At 44.7% G+C, this 20,017-nt stretch overlaps 1 protein-coding gene across 9 annotated transcripts in view; it reads left to right on the plus strand.

Annotated features, from left to right (window-relative positions):
- The first annotated feature begins 2,801 nt into the window (after positions 1–2,801).
- LOC142258359 (ryanodine receptor 3) overlaps positions 2,802–20,017 on the plus strand; it is an 847,167-nt gene continuing 829,951 nt past the window's right edge. For 7 of the 9 annotated variants that reach the window (XM_075330935.1, XM_075330937.1, XM_075330938.1 and 4 more), the window contains exon 1: positions 2,803–2,954. In XM_075330935.1, the coding sequence (XP_075187050.1) occupies positions 2,907–2,954 (48 nt within the window). In that variant the 5' untranslated portion in view covers positions 2,803–2,906. Of the gene's footprint in view, positions 2,955–20,017 lie in introns of all 9 variants that reach the window. The other 2 variants (XM_075330934.1, XM_075330936.1) reach the window with 1 other exon arrangement.

Below are 20,017 nucleotides of genomic sequence, written 5' to 3' on the forward strand. Positions count from 1 at the left end.
TCTTGGTAATTGCTTATACGTCTGAAGGTGTGACAGTGGGGCTGGCACTGATTGGCTGCAAGACAGTGAATGATAGCATCACTGGAACGGCGCCGACAGCGGGAGCGAGTATAAGATTTTTTTATTTTAAGTAGGGAAAACATGGTAACTTAGAAGGGATTGGCCAAGTACTTGTGCAAATAGTGGATAAACCCTTTAAGATAAATCCTCTGAATGTACAAAATTGTTGATGTGGCCACTCCTAAAGTTTTTCCTATCACCATAGTTTAGTTTTAGCCTAAAGATTCTGGCAACTTGGTGACTCTTTTCTGTCCAACTTGTTAGTCTCTGAAGGCGTTGTCATTCTGCTGTGGGCATACTTGTAGTATCAGGGACCAGAAGTGACTGGGCATGACCGTCCGGAGTTAGTGGGCGGGAGCAGAGTTAGTGGGTATGGCTACCCAGTTTTAATTAACAATGATTTTTAATTTCACGTAGGTATGAGTTGTTTACAATAGAAGTGGTGGTCTGGGGGTAAGACCCCCAGAAAAAGGGGGGTATAGGCATCATGAAAGCCTATTATGGGCTGTATGCCAGGCCACACCTACTAAGACGGGCATCACGCTTACCAAATAAGCTGCAAGTTTGTCAATTTGTTGAGGCGAGACTACAAACGGTCTTTCAAGGTCTGACTGCTGATTTCAGATTATCTGGGATGTCATGTGTGCACACGAGAAAGAAATAACTGACTCTGGATTGGTTATGAGCTTTCTTCCATGACAAGCGCCAAAATAATTCTACTCGTTTATTTTTCACAAAGCCTTTATAGTTCTAGGGGAGTAAAGGGTGTAGACAAAATATAGTCCAATCCAGTATCACTGGTCAGGCTCAGGACGTATAGGAATTTGCATAGTCTCTGCTGGATTGGTCAGTCCATACGTTGAGCATTCTTCCTTCTTTGCCGCCTTCTTGGGTGTTGTCCAGGAAGCAGGAGCCATATTTAAAGTTACATATACCGATATATTGTAATAAGGAAAATCACGGAATATATATATATATATATATAATGTATGTATGTTAGCAAGAAACAAAGCATTCATAAATATGTGTGTTAGGCTACATCAACTAAACTACATACCTGAGTCAATGAAATGGCTTAATTAAGAATTTTTGGTTACTTAATTCTTACCCCTAACAAATTCAGTAATGCAAGGAGGGCTTTGCCCCCTGCCAATTCCAGCCTGTCACTCCCAGTCACTTCCGGTCCCTGATAATACAAGTATGCCCCGATGTGTCTTTGCTCTTACTATGTTCACTTCAAAAGATGGGTTTTCAGAATGAGCCTAGTATACCATCGTCTATGGAACTGTAGGAAAAAGTTGAGTGCTTAAAGGCGGCATTACACACTACGATTTATCTGACGACCTCTGAAACTATGTGACACGCCCAGATCGTTGTTACGATTTGCCGAGATCGGTCATAGGTCGTTTTGTAGCGGTCACACGTACACATCTCACCAACGAAGCAACAGCGATCAGCGATATATTGTTTGACCAAGGCGGTTGTTTGGATCTTGTTCGTCGTTGGCAGGGTGTTAAATGTACCAATATGTCTGCTGTGATCCAAACGAAAAACAATATTTTGAAACTTAACGACGTGTCAACGATCAACGATTTTCAACCTATTTGCGATCGTTTGGAGTCACTTGTAGGTGTCACACGCAACGACGTCACTAACGATGCCGGATGTGCGTCACGGAATCCGTGACCCCCGACGACATATTGTCAGATAAATCGTAGCGTGTAACGCCGCCTTTACTCTACCATCTACCCCAGTCCCATGAAAAAAGGATAGGGTAGTGTGGAGACCACTCTATTCAGACAAGGCAGTTCAAAGACCCAGTCTTGGGACTGGTGGGGGTCCTAGCTGTCAGACCCCTATGAATTATCAAGTTATCGATCCCATGTATAGATGGTAACTTTAAGATGAGAAAAACCCTCTAACATTGTAACTAAACTTGTGTACAGATTCTTACTGTCACTATCATGTCTAATAAGGTTTCCTAATAAGTCATTGACACTGGGGTTTCTTTCGGATTTCGTTATCATGTAATAAGACCAGACTATGTGTAGGGTTACAAAAAAAACTGCAGCTGCAAAGATTGCATCTCTTGATACTAAACTGATTGTTTTTTGTCCTAAGCTCAGCAGTCTCTAGCCTTAGAAACCTGTCATAGATCTCATTAAGAAAGGAGCCATGGCCAAAGCTTTGCATTCAGATGTGACCCGCATTCAGAGCATTGCTTATATGTATTCTCAGAGCCAATCCAATGAGAAAGCGTTAATAAAAATATTACAGCATATCGCAGTGCATCACAGCTCTGCAGAGCGGAAAGTCATGATTTCACAGACAGACGCTACACAACATTTGCAACTCGCAAATGTTCATTTCAAGAATACTGTAACAATAAATGATTTAATAGCTGCATTATTATGTATTTGTGTCTGCAATGTAGCAGGAATCACACAGGGACCTGAGAAAAAGAAGATCATTTAAAATAGTAGAATGGATAGGCAGACAATCTGATTATTTTGCAAAATCAATAGAAAAGCTATTTTGTAAACATTGAGTGTAAGCTTCCATACTGGTAGATAAATGTATAGAGGAGGATTTCCATGCATGCAGATCCATATAGGCAGCCTGTGATATATGATCAGTGTGGTGATGTCTGTGAGTGTGATGGTGCTGCTGGCAGTGAGGGGGCTGACAGTCTGCAGTGCAGCAGAGTTAGTGCACGGCAGCTCTGCTGCTCCCTATATGGCTGTGGATTAGCTGTATGCTAATATTGCTGGGAGCAGAGCTGCACAGCACGCCGAGCCCTCAGTGGAGGCGAGCAGAGTCTTAGCACAGCTGACTCCTCAAGAGCCATGGCTGAAGGGGGCGAAGTGGAGGATGAGATTCAATTCCTCCGCACTGTAAGTACGATGATTCCTATTGCATGGTCCAGGCTCTGCAGCCATTGTATCCAGCATGTGTCCCCTTAAGTGTAATCGATGTCCCCCCAGACTTGGCACATAATGTGCACTGCATACACTTCACTGGGAGACAAGTCTGACCCAAGCTTTGGGCTGCAGGGTGTCTTCATCCCTCCTTTTGTTACATTGTTTATACTTCAGTAGTTATTGCAATATTCTGTGGAATGTTTACAAATATAGCAAGGATTATTTATTATACTGTTTCCTAGCGGTGCATGACCCCCCCAAACTTTCTCCCATGGCATATATCCCCATTCCTGTTAACCCCTTGTGCCCGGGTATGTGGCTGCTGGGCTCCTCTTGTGATTTTGCTGCAGTTGTATATGTGGCAGGTGCTGCTCTACCGGTCTCATAGTTTGGAAGCAGATGAGGGAACCCTGTCTAATAATATCTAATATCCACACCGCACAAGGCACATGACCTTTCCTCAAGACTCTGAGGAATCTTTTTTTTTTTTTTTTTTTTCCTTGCTTGGGAAGAAATGTGAATTAGAGGTTACAGCTGAAGAGCTGCATTTGTAATTATCACTCAGGATAATTAGCCAGGGCAGTGCAATATCTGCTCCGATGGAGGAGAATTCAGACATCATTGGGCCAATTGTGCAGAGATGAGCTGTTGTCTGCGGCTCTGCAGAGCTGCTTCCCTTCCTACAAAGCACACACATCATCATGTCACTGGCCGGCATTGTTATAGCCTCATTAACCCCCGACAGCCCGGAGCTGACAGTCCTGCACTGCTCCTAAAGATGCACCGGCCACCTAATGTCCACTTGTTTGGCAGATATATGCAATCTATTGTTTGTAAGCTACCATTTCTGACAGGGGAGAGGCTGGCTGTAGTGTTATTCAATGGGATTGCAGATAGGAAGTCTGGGTACGTGATCCAGCCCTCTAATCTCCTTTACTGAGAATGTCCCTATACATTTTCCTGCATGTTTTATACATGAAGACTAGTAGTTTTTTTTTTTTATGCTGGCCCTTTAAATCACACTTTTATGAGCCGATTAGTCCCTTTTTAATGAAGTGTGCCTGATATGAAGTGGATTGCAGGCTGATTTGTATGTGCGCACATGGGTCTAGTTACCCCAGATTTTGGTTGTTATAATTGATCATTATCAGTTGTGTGTTTCCTGAAATCCCAATTCCGCTCTTACCTATGAAATGTGTTGTAAGAACATGTTTTTAACATCCCATGAATCCTTGTATCTACCTGAACAGTTTTTAATGTAATATATCATGTATTGTGGATAACGCATCAGACACATCCGTCATACTTCAGTTTGTGTGTGTGTGTGTGTGTGTATATAATCTCATATAGTGATTAAAAGCCGCATACACACTGGGGCAATTTGCAGAACTTTCTCTGAAAATAAATGTCTAAATTCCCAGTGACCCATGCACATGCATTACCTATAGTTGCACCCATGAAGCATTTTTATGCCACTTTTACTTCAATAGGAAAGCTAATGGGGAAATGGCCTGTTTATACATCTCGTTTTTTGGCCTTCGGTTCATCTGAAAATTGAACCGTCCCCCTTACAACTGACAGCCAGACTGGTTTGTCAGGTCTCTATAAGGAGAATAGTCTTCCCCGGTTGTCCCCACATAGCTTCTGATGAGCCAGATCAGATACCCCCACTTTGCACTGATGAGGGGCAATCACCCCGAAACGCCGTGTCTGCAAATTGGGAATCTGATCTGGCAGATATCCTAGGTCATATGAAAAGGCATTTTAAAAGGCCAATTTTGACTTTTAGGATTGCTACTTCCAATAGGTGGCGCTAGAGTTTGTCTCCTTTCCTGGAGAGACAATCTTAAAATTAAGGAATACATTAAAAAATGTCCTTATAACCCTATTAACTTTGCCTTTGCCAAATGTGTGACTTTAAAGCTGAGAATAAAAAGAGCGCAAATAGGGTCTTATCAGGTTATAAAAGTGCAAAGTGCACGATATTACACTCACGTATTGGGGTTGTGATTGTCACAACCCCTATAAAGGCTTATAAAGTAATGGCTGCCGCAGCCCCACGTGGGTTAAACCTCAGTGCTGGAGAGGAGAAACGGGGTTAATGCCGCACTGCTGAATGAAAATACTGTTTATTATTAATAATCCTTTTATTTCATAGGTCTACACGTTTCAGTCATCCAGTCCCCTTCATCAGGACAAGAAAAAAAAAAATCAACAATTGATCGTTGATTTTTTTTTCTTTCTTGTCTTGAAGAAGGTGACTGGATCCCTGAAACACGTAAACCTATGAAATAAAAGAAGTTTATTAATAATCAACAGTATTTTTCGTTCATCAACAGCATGGCATTAACCCAGTTTCTCCTCTCCAGCAATGAAATGTGTGACATTTGGAGCATTATATATATATAATGTATATTTTTGCATTTATTTTCTTTTTTTGCACTATGATAGGCTAAACTACTTCATGTATAGTGAAAAAGTAAACCACACAATTTTTATATATATATATATATATATATATATATATATATATATATATATATATATATATATATATATATATATATAATATATATTTTTTATTAGGAGCCTATTGGCAATGAAGATCCAGTGCTTTGTCAGAGTTACGGATTAGATCTTCCTGACCTCCCGTCATAGAATTTAAATAGAGCCTAAATCCTTGCAGGCTATGCTGCACAGTTTTCTGTATAGAAGTCAGCCCCATATATATATTTTTTTTTTTCTGCAACTGCTTGTTAGCAATATTACACTTACTGTTAGTGTGATAATGATTCCACTGACTTGTGTTATCAAGACTTTGCCATTTTTGCATTCACACTGAGGACTTGTATGTGCCAGATGATATTTTGAAATGATGGCCAGAGTTCCTGGGTAAATAAAATGTGTAAGCCTCCAATGAAAAGTTCCTTATATCCAGGTATATATGTTCATGTGGAGGCAGGAGGTGGGATTGGTTACTGGCTGAGGTCTATATACCATCAGGCGATGACACGGCGTGGATCCCAGAGTGATAGGGGACCTGGCACAGAAGTGCTTTCACTGCTTTCCTGAATGCTAAAATTCTATTTCCAGCTTGCATCTCGGAATACCCTGTTTAAGGTCTTGCACACTTCACAACCTGTATGATGGCACATGAAGACCCTGTGTGCTGCTGTATGACACCTTAGTACAGAAATATCTTATTCATGAAAGAAATTCCTGTAGTTTAGACTACAGACAACTTTATATGTATTTAGAGATACTATATGGCCCCTGAGACTTTTATGGACATCATATTACTGCAGTCCCATACATAGACAATGAATGGAGCTCGATCACTGTACAACTCTTATCTAGAATTGAAATTTGTCTGTCTCCATGGTCCATGTGTGGCCATGCCACTTATGGTCCATAGCCCTTATGTCCCACACATCTCAGTTTTTGTTTTGCTTCTCAATGGTTTTTAATATGGATTCTGTTGTTGTCAACTCTGGCTCTGCTTTCGTGAATATAAAACAGCACCATTAACTAAAGTTTTGCTTTTTTAATAAATTGCTCCAATGTACAGTGCAGAACAAGTGTTTGGACACACCTTCTCATTCAAAGAGTTTTCTTTATTTTCATGACTCTGAAAATTGTAGATTCACATTGAAGGCATCAAAACTATGAATTAACACATGTGGAATGAAATACTTAAAAAAAGTGTGAAACAACTGAAAATATGTCTAATATTCTAGGTTCTTCAAAGTAGCCACCTTTTGCTTTGATTACTGCTTTGCACACTCTTGGAATTCTCTTGATGAGCTTCAAGAGGTAGTCCCCGTAAATGGTCTTCCAACAGTCTTGAAGGAGTTCCCAGAGATGCTTAGCACTTGTTGGCCCTTTTGCCTTCACTCAGCAGTCCAGCTCACCCCAAACCATCTCGATTGGGTTCAGGTCTGGTGACTATGGAGGTCAGGTCATCTGGCGTAGAACCCCATCACTCTCCTTATTAGTCAAATAGCCCTTACACAGCCTGGAAGTGTGTTTGGGGTGATTGTCCTGTTGAAAAATAAATGATTGTCCAACTAAACGCAAACCGGATGGAATAGCATGCCGCTGCAAGATGCGGTGGTAGCCTTCAATTTTGAATAAATCCCCAACAGTGTCACCAGCAAAGCACCCCCACACCGTCACACCTCCTCCTCCATGCTTCACAGTGGGAACCAGGCATGTAGAGTCCATCCGTTCACCTTTTCTGCGTCGCACAAACACACGTTGGTTGGATCCAAAGATTTCAAATTTGTACTCATCAGACCAAAGCACAGATTTCCACTGGTCTAATGTCCATTCCTTGTGTTCTTTAGCCCAAACAAGTCTCTTCTGCTTGTTGCCTGTCCTTAGCAGTGGTTTCCTAGTAGCTGTTTTACCATGAAGGCCCGCTGCAAAAAGTCTCCTCTTAACAGTTGTTCTAGAGATGTGTCTGCTGCTAGAACTCTGTGTGGCATTGACCTGGTCTCTAATCTGAGCTGCTGTTAACCTGCAAATTCTGAGGCTGGTGACTCGGATAAACTTATCCTCCGCAGCAGAGGTGACTCTTGGTCTTCGTTTCCTGGAGCGGTCCTCATGTGAGCCAGTTTTTTTTTAAGTGTTTGATGGTTTTTGACACTGCACTTGGGGACACTTTCAAAGTTTTCCCAATTTTTCGGACTGACTGACCTTCATTTCTTAAAGTAATGATGGCCACTCATTTTTCTTTACTTAGAATTTGTATTATGGCAAGAAAAAAGCAGCTAACAGTCTATTCAGTAGGACTATCAGCCGTGTATCCACCAGACTTCTGCACAGCACAACTGATGGTGCCAACCCCATTTATAAGGAAAGAAATCCCACTTATTAAACCTGACAGGGCGCACCTGTGAAATGAAAACTATTTCCGGTGACTACCTCTTGAAGCTCATCAAGAGAATGCCAAGAGTGTGCAAAGCAGTAATCAAAGCAAAAGGTGGCTACTTTGAAGAACCTAGAATATAAGACATTCTCAGTTGTTTCACACTTTAAGTATTTCATTCCATATGTGGTAATTCATAGTTTTGATGCCTTCAATGTGAATCTACAAATTTTCACAGTCATGAAAATAAAGAAAACTCTTTGAATGAGAAGGTGTGTCCAAACCTTTGGTCTGTACTGTACATGCAAAGCTGGCGATTGATACTCATTGATTCAAAGTCAACCCAAACGGCTACTTGTGACCAGATCTGTTAACACCTTGGAGCTCTAACCTTTTGGTGTGGCTAATTTAAAGGGTTAATCACTTCTCCAAGATCCTATCCCAATATCTAGTAGGTGTAATAATAATATTAACAAAAACTTCCAATTAGAAATGTAGTATAGATCTCTTCACTATTTCACTTGCCTCATGTTCAGGGCATTGCAGGACCTTAGCTATCCATGGTTGTTACCACAAGCAACTAACTGTGACCATATGCGTTGTTGTAACGATGGATACCGAAGCTGCAATGCCCCGCGCATGAGGTAAGAGACATGGCTATGTCAGGAGAACTATACTACATTTCTAATTAGAGGTATTTGCTAATATTATTATTATTATTACTATTACACCTAGTACATATTGGGATAAGATCTTGGAGATGGGAATAAGTCTTTAATGTTCTGTATTTCAGATGCAGTATTAAAAATGCTCAAAATCGCCGATATCTTTTCATGTTGTTCACTTGGCCATTACCAGAAATAAACCCATCGATGAAAACTACGCACTACTACTTGGGTTCATGTTTTTCCTCTTCATTTACCTTGGCTGATAAAACAAAGCGGCATAGACATTGTTAATGGAAAAGGCTGGGTTTCAAGCTGTGTCACTCCTATTTGAGACCTGCTGAGACTGCACTTTAATGATCATTAAGTCTTCATCATCCACAATAGTGTATTTGACTGTGCTGCTTTCACTTGTGACAAACTACCTTTTGCATTGGATAGAAGCTGTAGCAGTCCCTCACATTTCAGGTCATCGTCTTTTCTGTGCCAGACGAAGGAATGCCACAGAAGGCAGTAGGGTGCTTAATTTTTACCACAATGTATGTAATTATCCTTAAATCAATGCAGTAAGCAATACAGGTAAAGCTAGTTGTTAGAAAAGGTCTTGTGTACACAGTAGTAGAACAAATCAGTGTTGTATGGATCAGAAATATGGCTTCCGTGCCTCTTAAAGAGGACCAACCACCAGGATTTTCAGATATAAACTAAATCTAGTGCTATACTGGGGCTATCATGCTGATTCTATACATTCCTTTAGTTGTGAGATCTGATGTACAGTTCCTGAAATATAGGCAAGTAAAGTTTGTGAAATGCACTGTTATTTGATTGATAGGTGCTATAGACTATCTTTATAGGTGGGTCGGTTTTTGCTAGTTATTCCCGCCCCTGTCTGCCTGCCCTGCCTCCCCCCTGTCCTTACTTCTCCTGTAATAACAGACAGGGGGAGGAAGGACAGGCAGCAGGCAGGGGCAGGTATAACTAGTGTACCGCCCCACGGGCTCGGCTACGACAGCCGAGCCGCTCGGATCCGTGCTCGCACTGTGGGTGGTGGCTCGAGCCTCTCACGGACCCGGGGGTCACGTCGCTCTGCAAGGGAGTTGGCGCTACACGTGGAAATGTGGGGTGTTTAGATTTGTGGTGATAGTTCTTGACACCACCCACAGGTTGTGGTGATTGTAGACACCACCGCTGCGGTGAAGGTGTGGGGGCCCCCGGGAGCGGTGTAGTAGCACAGCTAGGTGTTGACCCCTCCGTGGGTAGGGGATGTTGGTCCCGGGGTCCAGCGGGCCGAGGCCCGGGTGTAGGGTTGCGGTGCAGCGCGGTGCCTGATGGCACTGGTGTACTCACTCTGACACAAGACACTGGAGTCACTGGTAAACCAAACGGAGTGATGAACGGGGCCCGCAGCCGGCTGCAGCTTCTCCCAGGTTAGGTTGGTAATGTCCGCCTTTCTCCTGCACCTTTGTATGTGAATCTTGACTCCTGTGCCTAGGCACCGGTAGTCCGCTCCCCGGCTTGTATTTGTCATAGGAGCCCGTTTGCCCGCAGACGCTGGCCTATGGATCTCTGGCCCTTGGCGGTGGAACTTATCCGGAATGGTTGGGCTGTTGCCTTCAATCGGGACTTAGGTGGGAATGAACCTCTGAGGTCCAGACCGCAATCAGTTAATTTGACTATGGTGGTGGCTTCTAGCCTAGTTCGGGGTCTGAGTACCCTGCATGGTGCTCCGGTATCCAGTTGGCTCCCCGATTCGGTTCTGGCGGGGCACTATCCTGTCCCGGTCCGTTACGGTTCCACCGGTCGCATTCCCAGTCTCCTGCAGGCGGCCACTACCGTCTGCCTCATTGCCAATGGTGACTGGGCTCCAACCCAGCCACCGGAGTAGTCTTTGGCAGGCCTGAGCACAGGTCTGCTGCTGGACACAACCTCCCTCCTTCACTGTCACTACCACTCTCTCTTCACTGACTTGAACTTGACTTTCAGTTCCTGCCTCCAGGCCTATGAACTCCTCAGTGGGTGGAGCTAACTGCCTGGCTCCACCCACCAGGGGGGTGTGGACATCAAACCTGGAGGGTGGTGACAAGGCTTTTAGTTTGACTGCTGTTACCTAACTGGGAAGGGGGGTGTGTAGTGTTGTTGTGTCTACCTGGGACGACCTGGATAGTCCAGGGAGTCACACTAGCAAAACCCGACTCACCTATTAGATATTCGGCAGCTGCTATCAATCAAGTAAAAGTGCATTTCACAAACATTACTTGCCTATATTTCAGAAACTATACATCCCATCTCACAAGTAAAGGTATGTATAGAATCAGCCTGATAGCGCCAGTATAGCACTGGCTTTAGTTTATATTGGAAAATCCTGGTGGGTGGTCCTCTTAAGTGTCCAGACAATATCTCTGTGTGTCTTTTGATTTGGAGTCTGCAAGAAATAGAACACTGTGGCTTGTTCCACTGAGTGTACTAAACTGGAACTAATACTGGCAAATTATTGTGAGCTTGTTGGTCAAGTGAAATTATTTTTTAGCAGGCTTAAGTCCCCATTCTCGACAGCCCATTTTCCTGTGTAACCAGGACATGTGCTGCTGAGAACGAGCAGTTTGTGCGCACAGAATGATCCATATAGATTGTGCTTAGGAAATGCGCTCTGCCTGTCTAAACAGGCTATTAAACCACCTAGACCACCACAAGAAAATAAGGCCGCATCCACATGTGCTGTATGAGTTTTTCACGGATCGATGGACTTGTATTGGCCCTTGTCATACGTGCTGCCGGAAAACACCGGACATGTGGAGATCACCATAGATTATAATGGGTACACGTGGTATCTGTGAAAAAAACCCAAAAACGGATACATAAACACATACATGTGAAGGAGGCCTTTAATCTGTGTGCCTAGACTATATAAACCCAACAACAGGGCTCCAGAATCTTAAAAATAAGGCTCTGCGGAGCTTTGCCTTGAATGCAATGGAGTTCCACTTGCATGATCTCCGCTCAACTCATTGTCTATGAAACCTTAAAAAAAAGGGCCAAAGGCCATATTCAGCTTTCTCCTGTCATCCCATAGACGGTCATGCCGAACATGCGTACCTCTGCTCCTTTTAAGGCAAAGCCCTGTTCTTGTGGGTATGGAGCCTTGCTGTACGGATAGCTGCGTTTCCTAGACGTCTGACCCACAGCAACAGTAAATAGAATAATACCACACTTTTAATTGGCCTCTATACAGTCAGGGCCGCCATCAGGGCATTACTACTGTGCCTGGTGTAGGGGGCCCGGTGAAGAGAGGGGGCCCGGCCAGGCCCGGGGTAAATACTTATCTTTAGACTCAGGCAGGACGGGCCCCTTCTCTTCACCAGGCCCCAGTCGCAGCAGCAGCAGCAGAGGGGTTCCGCAGTGTCGCTTCACTACCAGACATGACTAATTTGCATGTGAAGGGGCGGAGCATGCAAATTAGCCATGTGTTGTAGTGGAGGCAGGGTCAGTGGAGCAGAGCAGGGCGCGTCATCGCTGGGCCGTGCAGCAGGAGGTGAGGTCATCACTCTGAGACTTCATTGCACTCCTGCAACAGCGGCTGAGGAGGTGGCGAGGACACGGCAGCCAGCGGGACAGGTAAGCGCTGTGAGCTGAAGATTTGCTGATCTCTGCCGGGGAAGGACACTGATCTCTGCCGGGGGAGGACGCTGATCTCCGCCCGGGGCCCGCGCTGATCTCTGCTGAAGGGGGGGGAGTAGGGGTGGCGGCGCTGATCTCTGCTGAAGGGGGGGGGGTGGCGCTGATCTCTGCCCGTGGCCGCCCGCCGACCCCAGCCCCTGTCTTGCTTCAGCTAGATCAGGGGTGGGGAACCTCTGGCCTGTGGTCTCCTAGCCTCTCTGCTGTGAGCCTCCCGGCCTCTCTGCTGTGAGCCTCCCGGCCTCTCTGCTGTGAGCCTCCCGGCCTCTCTGCTGTGAGCCTCCCGGCCTCCCGGCTGTAGTGAGCCTCCCGGCTGTAGTGAGCCTCCCGGCTGTAGTGAGCCTCCCGGCCTCCCGGCTGTAGTGAGCCTCCCGGCTGTAGTGGGCCTCCCGGCTGTAGTGGGCCTCCCGGCTGTAGTGGGCCTCCCGGCTGTAGTGGGCCTCCCGGCTGTAGTGGGCCTCCCGGCTGTAGTGGGCCTCCCGGCTGTAGTGGGCCTCCCGGCTATAGTGGGCCTCCCGGCTATAGTGGGCCTCCCGGCTATAGTGGGCCTCCCGGCTGTAGTGGGCCTACCGGCTGTAGTGGGCCTCCCGGCCTCCCGGCTGTAGTGGGCCTCCCGGCCTCCCGGCTGCTGTGAGCCTCCTCGCCTCTCTGCTGTGTGCCACCCTCCCAGTGCTGTCTATGCTCCCTCAGTCCTGTTCATGTCTCCAGTCCTGTTTCTGCCCCTCTAGTGTTGTCCGTGCCACCACCAGTACTGTCCAAGCCCCAGCCCCTCCTGTGATGTGTATATGCCTCCAGTCCCTCCTGTGATGTATATACAGTGCCTTGCGAAGGTATTTGGCCCCCTTGAATTTTTCAACCTTTTTCCACATTTCAGGCTTCAAACATAAAGATAAAAAAATTACATTTTATGATGAAGAATCAACAACAAGTGGGACACAATTGTGAAGTTGAATGATATTTATTGCTTATTTTTAACTTTTTGGAAAAAAAACAAACTGAAAATTGGGGTGTGCAATATTTATTCATCCCCTTTAATTTCAGTGCAGTAAACTCACCCCAGAAGTTCATTGAGGATCTCTGAATGATCCAATGTTGTCCTAAATGACTGATGATAAATATAAGCCACCTGTGGGTAATCTAGTCTCCGTATAAATGCACTTGCTCTGTGATAGTCTCAGGGTTCTGTATAAAGCGCAGAGAGCATCATGAAGACCAAGGAACACAACAGGCAGGTCCGTGATACTGTTGTGGAGAAGTTTAAAGCTGGATTTGGTTACAAAAAGATTTCCACAACTTTAAACATCTCAAGAAGCACTGTGCAAGCAATCATATTGAAATGGAAGGAGTATCATACCACTGCAAATCTACCAAGACCCGGCCGTCCATCCAAACTTTCATCTCAAACAAAGAGAAGACTGATCAGAGATGCAGCCAAGAGGCCCATGATCACTCTGGATGACCTGCCGAGATCTACAGCTGAGGTGGGAGAGTTTGTCAATAGGACAACAATCAGTCGTACACTGCACAAATCTGGCCTTTATGGAAGAGTGGCAAGAAGAAAGCCATTTCTCAAAGATATCCATAAAAAGTGTCATTCAAAGTTTGCCACAAGCCACCTGGAGACACCAAACATGTGGAAGAAGGTGCTCTGGTCAGATGAAACCAAAATCGAACTATTTGGGCAAAATGCCAAACAATCTGGTGTAAAAGCAACACAGCTCATCACCCTGAACACTCCATCCCCACTGTCAAACATGGTGGTGGCAGCATCATGGTTTGGGCCTGCTTTTCTTCAGCATGGACAGGGAAGAGGGTTAAAATTGATGGGAAGATGGATGGAGCCAAATACAGGACCATTCTTGAAGAAAACCTGTTGGAGTCTGCAAAAGATCTGAGACTGGGACGGAGATTTGTCTTCCAACAAGTCAATGATCCCAAACATAAAGCAAAATCTACAATGGAATGGTTCACAAATAAACGTATCCAGGTGTTAAAATGGTCAAGTCACAGTCCAGACCTGAATCCAATCGAGAATCTGTGGAAAGAGCTGAAAACTGCTGTTCACAAACGCTCTGCATCCAACCTCACTCAGCTCCAGCTGTTTATAAAGGAAGAATGGGCAAGAATTTCAGTCTCTCGATGTGCAAAACTAATAGAGACATACCCCAAGAGACTGCAGCTGTAATCACAGCAAAAGGGGGCGCTATAAAGTATTCACTTACAGGGGATGAATAATATTGCACCCCCCAATTTTCAGTTATTTATTTTTTATAAAAAGTTTAAAATAAACAAATTTTGTTGAACTTCACAATTGTGTCCCACTTGTTGTTGATTCTTCACCAAAACATTACATTTTTATCTTTATGTTTGAAGCCTCAAATGTGGGAAAAGGTTGAAAAAAATCAAGGGTGCCAAATACTTTTGCAAGGCACTATATATACCAAAATGCCCAGGAGGGGGATGTATATAGTAGGAGGGGCTCAGGATGGGACATGTATACCTAAACGGGGACATATCTACAAAGAAAAGGGTCATCTATTTCAGGAGGGGGCTGAGTATATCTGTGTGTGTATACAGTTAGGTCCAGAAATATTTGGACAGTGACACAATTTTGGCGAGTTGGGCTCTGCATGCCACCACATTGGATTTGAAATGAAACCTCTACAACAGAATTCAAGTGCAGATTGTAACGTTTAATTTGAAGGTTTGAACAAAAATATCTGATAGAAATTGTAGGAATTGTACACATTTCTTTACAAACACTCCACATTTTAGGAGGTCAAAAGTAATTGGACAAATAAACCAAACCCAAACAAAATTATTTTTATTTTCAATATTTTGTTGCGAATCCTTTGGAGGCAATCACTGCCTTAAGTCTGGAACCCATGGACATCACCAAACGCTGGGTTTCCTCCTTCTTAATGCTTTGCCAGGCCTTTACAGCCACAGCCTTCAGGTCTTGCTTGTTTGTGGGTCTTTCCATCTTAAGTCTGGATTTGAGCAAGTGAAATGCATGCTCAATTGGGTTAAGATCTGGTGATTGACTTGGCCATTGCAGAATGTTCCACTTTTTTGCACTCATGAACTCCTGGGTAGCTTTGGCTGTATGCTTGGGGTCATTGTCCATCTGTACTATGAAGCGCCGTCCGATCAACTTTGCGGCATTTGGCTGAATCTGGGCTGAAAGTATATCCCGGTACACTTCAGAATTCATCCGGCTACTCTTGTCTGCTGTTATGTCATCAATAAACACAAGTGACCCAGTGCCATTGAAAGCCATGCATGCCCATGCCATCACGTTGCCTCCACCATGTTTTACAGAGGATGTGGTGTGCCTTGGATCATGTGCCGTTCCCTTTCTTCTCCAAACTTTTTTCTTCCCATCATTCTGGTACAGGTTGATCTTTGTCTCATCTGTCCATAGAATACTTTTCCAGAACTGAGCTGGCTTCATGAGGTGTTTTTCAGCAAATTTAACTCTGGCCTGTCTATTTTTGGAATTGATGAATGGTTTGCATCTAGATGTGAACCCTTTGTATTTACTTTTATGGAGTCTTCTCTTTACTGTTGACTTAGAGACAGATACACCTACTTCACTGAGAGTGTTCTGGACTTCAGTTGATGTTGTGAACGGGTTCTTCTTCACCAAAGAAAGTATGCAGCAATCATCCACCACTGTTGTCATCCGTGGACGCCCAGGCCTTTTTGAGTTCCCAAGCTCACCAGTCAATTCCTTTTTTCTCAGAATGTACCCGACTGTTGATTTTGCTACTCCAAGCATGTCTGCTATCTATCTGATGGATTTTTTCTTTTTTTTCAGCCTCAGGATGTTCTGCTTCACCTCAATTGAGAGTTCCTTAGACCGCATGTTGTCTGGTCACAGCAACAGCTTCCAAATGCAAAACCACACACCTGTAATCAACCCCAGACCTTTTAACTACTTCATTGATTACAGGTTAACGAGGGAGACGCCTTCAGAGTTAATTGCAGCCCTTATAGTCCCTTGTCCAATTACTTGTGGTCCCTTGAAAAAGAGGAGGCTATGCATTACAGAGCTATGATTCCTAAACCCTTTCTCTGATTTGGATGTGAAAACTCTCATATTGCAGCTGGGAGTGTGCACTTTCAGCCCATATTATATATATAATTGTATTTCTGAACATGTTTTTGTAAACAGCTAAAATAACAAAACTTGTGTCACTGTCCAAATATTTCTGGACCTAACTGTATGTTACACATGTTTTTCCAAAAGGAGCGGTTAGACTGTAGGAGGTTTGAGAGGTGGAGGCGGAGTCCCAAAGGGGCCCGAAAATTTTACCAGTATGGGGCCCTGATATTCCTAGTGGCGGCCCTGTATACAGTAGAGCTGTATGCTGGAGCTTTGTTATCATTAGACATTATTTAAAGGGAACCTGTCATTAGATTCATGCTGCTTGAACGACAGGAAGGATGGATGATTGCAGCCAGGTATGTTTTACTCTGAAACATTGTGTCATATCACAGAAATACAGTTTTACCAGCTGGCCATTGAGGCTATATAGAGAGACCTGACTAGTCCGATGCCGTCCCCAGTAGTCTTCTTCCCGCTCTTCCATGTGTATGTACCGTGTTTTTCCAAGAATAAGCCCTCCCCCAAAAATAAGCCCTAGCAGGGATTTTCAGCATTTTCGGAGCAAGGCTTAAATATAAGCCCTTCCCCAAAAATAAGCCCTAGTCGCGGATCAATAATGAAGTGTCCGTGCAACTAAAAAAGGTACAGATACTGCAGGACACTTCATTATACACATCGGGCACCCCGTAATCATACTCTTCAGACGCCGAGCAGAGGACCTGCCGTGATCGCACCCCCAAACACATCTGATCTCACACACAATCTGATCTCACACACAATCAGATCGCACGCACACAAACATCGGATCACACACATACTCACCACATCCAGCGACACCAATCTCTTCTCGCCGGAAGAATCCTGAGAGGCTGTGCGGTGGAGCGCAAGGACTTGCAGAACAGGACTTGCAGCCGGACACATGACTTCCTCCCATCATTCCCTGCACACAGTTGCGCTGGATGTGATGTGTGTGCGTAATCTGCTGGTGTGTGTGTGATTTGCTCTGTGTGTGTCAGCCAACAGCAGGGGAGGATGGCGTGCAGCACCCATTGGAGGACCTGGGAGCCACGCAGACATCCGGGTCTGGTGAGTATGAGTCTCTTGGGAAATGAAAGGGGGGTCTGCTTTTTTGGGGGGTAAACTTACCCCCCCCCCCAACCGTGTTTCTCCAAAAATAAGACCTCCTCCAAAAATAAGCTCTAGTGCTTTTTTTCGCGGGACAAAAAAAATATAAGACTGTGTCTTATTTTTGGAAAAACACAGTATAGAGGGAAAGACGTGATAATCAACTGGAGCGAGAAGCCAGCTGATAACAGAATCGGACTTGTGAGATCTCACATCGTCTACAGCTGGCTGCTGACACTATGTTTTCTTTGTAACGTCGCAGTGTTCCAAAGCACAACATATCTGGCTGCAATCACACAAAGTCTCTTTCATGCTTCTTCATTTCATGCAACGTGACTCTATTGACAGGTTCCCTATAAGTAACGCTCTAATAATGGTTTGTGCATAAAATAAATACTGTAGCTAGACTTGTAATCAAGAAATACCGTTATCAGATGTCACTGTGACCAGGACCACACTCATGTGGCCGGAGCCTCCCACTATCATAAATATTCCCTGAAAATGGGTGTACAGCTTTTGGGACATTTATTTATCTTAACTGCATGTACTTTGGACTATAAATTATTTTTGCAATTGGGTTTAATTAAAAATTTAGCAGTTTACATTCTATAACCTCTGTTGTATTTTACTGGCTCCAGAATGAGTTAACTGATAATCCATCAGTGATCTCGTTCTTACAGTATAAAGGCCCAGTCACACTAAACAACTTACCAGCGATCCCAACAACGAAACAACCTGATAGGGATCCCTGGCAAGTTGCTAGGAGGTTGCTGGTGAGATGTCACACTAAGCGAAGCTCCAGCGATCCCACCAGCAACCTGACCTGGCAGGGATCGCTGGAGCGTGGAAGCATGCTGCGCTTGGTAACTAAGGTAAATATCGGGTAACCAACCCGATATTTACCTTGGTTACCAGCACGCACCGCTTAGCACTGGCTCCCTGCACACTTAGCCACAGTACACAGCGGGTTAATTACCTGATTTGTACTCTGCTATGTGTGCAGGCAGCAGGAGCCGACTTCTGCAGACGCTGGTAACCACAGTAAACATCGGGTAACCAAGAAGCCCTTCCCTTGTTTACCCGATATTTACCTTCGTTACCAGCGTCCGGCGGTCTCACACTGCCAGTGCCGGCTCCCTGTTCCCTGCACTCCTAGCCACAGTACACATCGGGTTAATTACCCGATGTGTACTCCAGCTACATGTGCAGGGAGCAGGAGCCGGCACTGACAGCTGAGAGCGGCGGATGCTGGTAACGAAGGTAAATATTGGGTAACCAAGGAAAGGGCTTCTTGGTTACCCGATATTTACATTGGTTACCAGCGTCCGCAAAAGCTGGCTCACTGCACATTTAGTTGTTGCTCTGTCGCTGTCACACACAGCGATGTGTGCTTCACAGCGGGACAGCAACAACTAAAAAATGGTCCAGGACATTCAGCAACAACCAACGACCTCACAGCAGGGGCCAGGTTATTGCTGGATGTCACACACAGCAACATCGCTAGCAAGTTGTGCCTCAGCAGCGATGTTGCTAGCGATGTTGCTAGCGATGTTGCTTAGTGTGACGGTACCTTAAGGCAATGTGCCAACAATGCTTTTTTTCAGCACAACAAAAAGAGCATGTCTTGGCAGGAAAAAAGCTGCTTTTTCGTGCATCTTACATAGGGGAAAAAAGCAGAAACAATTGACATGCTGCTTTTTTCAGCAACAAAAACAATCAAGGGAAAAAGAAGCAACGTGAGCACAGCAAGTCACGATTCTTATAGACTTTGCTAGGATGCATTTTCCTTTTTTTTTTTATTGATTAAAAAAAGCAAGGTAAAAAGCCCCATGTGCACAAGGCTGGTGCAATTACACTGAAAGATTATCGAGAACGAGGATTCTTGAGAATGGTTGTAAACAGAATGCCGACCACCCGTTGGAAGAGCAAAAACACTTGTTGATCGTATTAAATGAAACGCTAATCATACTTGACGGCTCATCGTCCTGTGTAAACAGAACCCATGCTCCGGAGAACAATGGCAACCTATGTGAACTGATCAATCTATTGCTAATTGTTTAGTGCACATCTATGGTCTGCCCGTTTAAACAAGTAATCAAATCAGCATTGATCAGCAAAATAGTTGCTGATTGTCAATTGTTTAGTGCCCTGAGTTGTTGTGTAAATGCACTTTTAAGGTCTAAGGCTGCGTGCGCACGTTGCGTACTGCCGTGACAAATATTTTGCAGCGATTTGTCAGTGCGCTTCAAATTGCTGCAGAAACACTGCGTAATGGATGCAGTGTGTCTGCAGAATAAATGCCGATTTTTTTTTATTTTTTTTTTTTTTTTTTTTTGCGCTCGGGATGCTGTATCTCCCATAGGCCACCTGCACACGTCCATGAAAATCGCTCACGCTTTTCACGGACGTGTTTAAGGTGCGTATTGCCCTCTGCTCTGTGTGCCGTGTTTATGGCACACGTATGTTCTCCATGTGCTATCAGTGATAATACACTGAGAACAGGAACTTTCTGCTCACCTGTCCCTGGCGTTACTGTCCGTGGTGCTGATCTGCGGTCTCCGGCCCTGCCAACTCCCCACTGCTGCTGCTTCCG

This window comes from Anomaloglossus baeobatrachus, chromosome 12 (assembly GCF_048569485.1).
Source record: "Anomaloglossus baeobatrachus isolate aAnoBae1 chromosome 12, aAnoBae1.hap1, whole genome shotgun sequence".
Taxonomy (NCBI): domain Eukaryota; kingdom Metazoa; phylum Chordata; class Amphibia; order Anura; family Aromobatidae; genus Anomaloglossus; species Anomaloglossus baeobatrachus.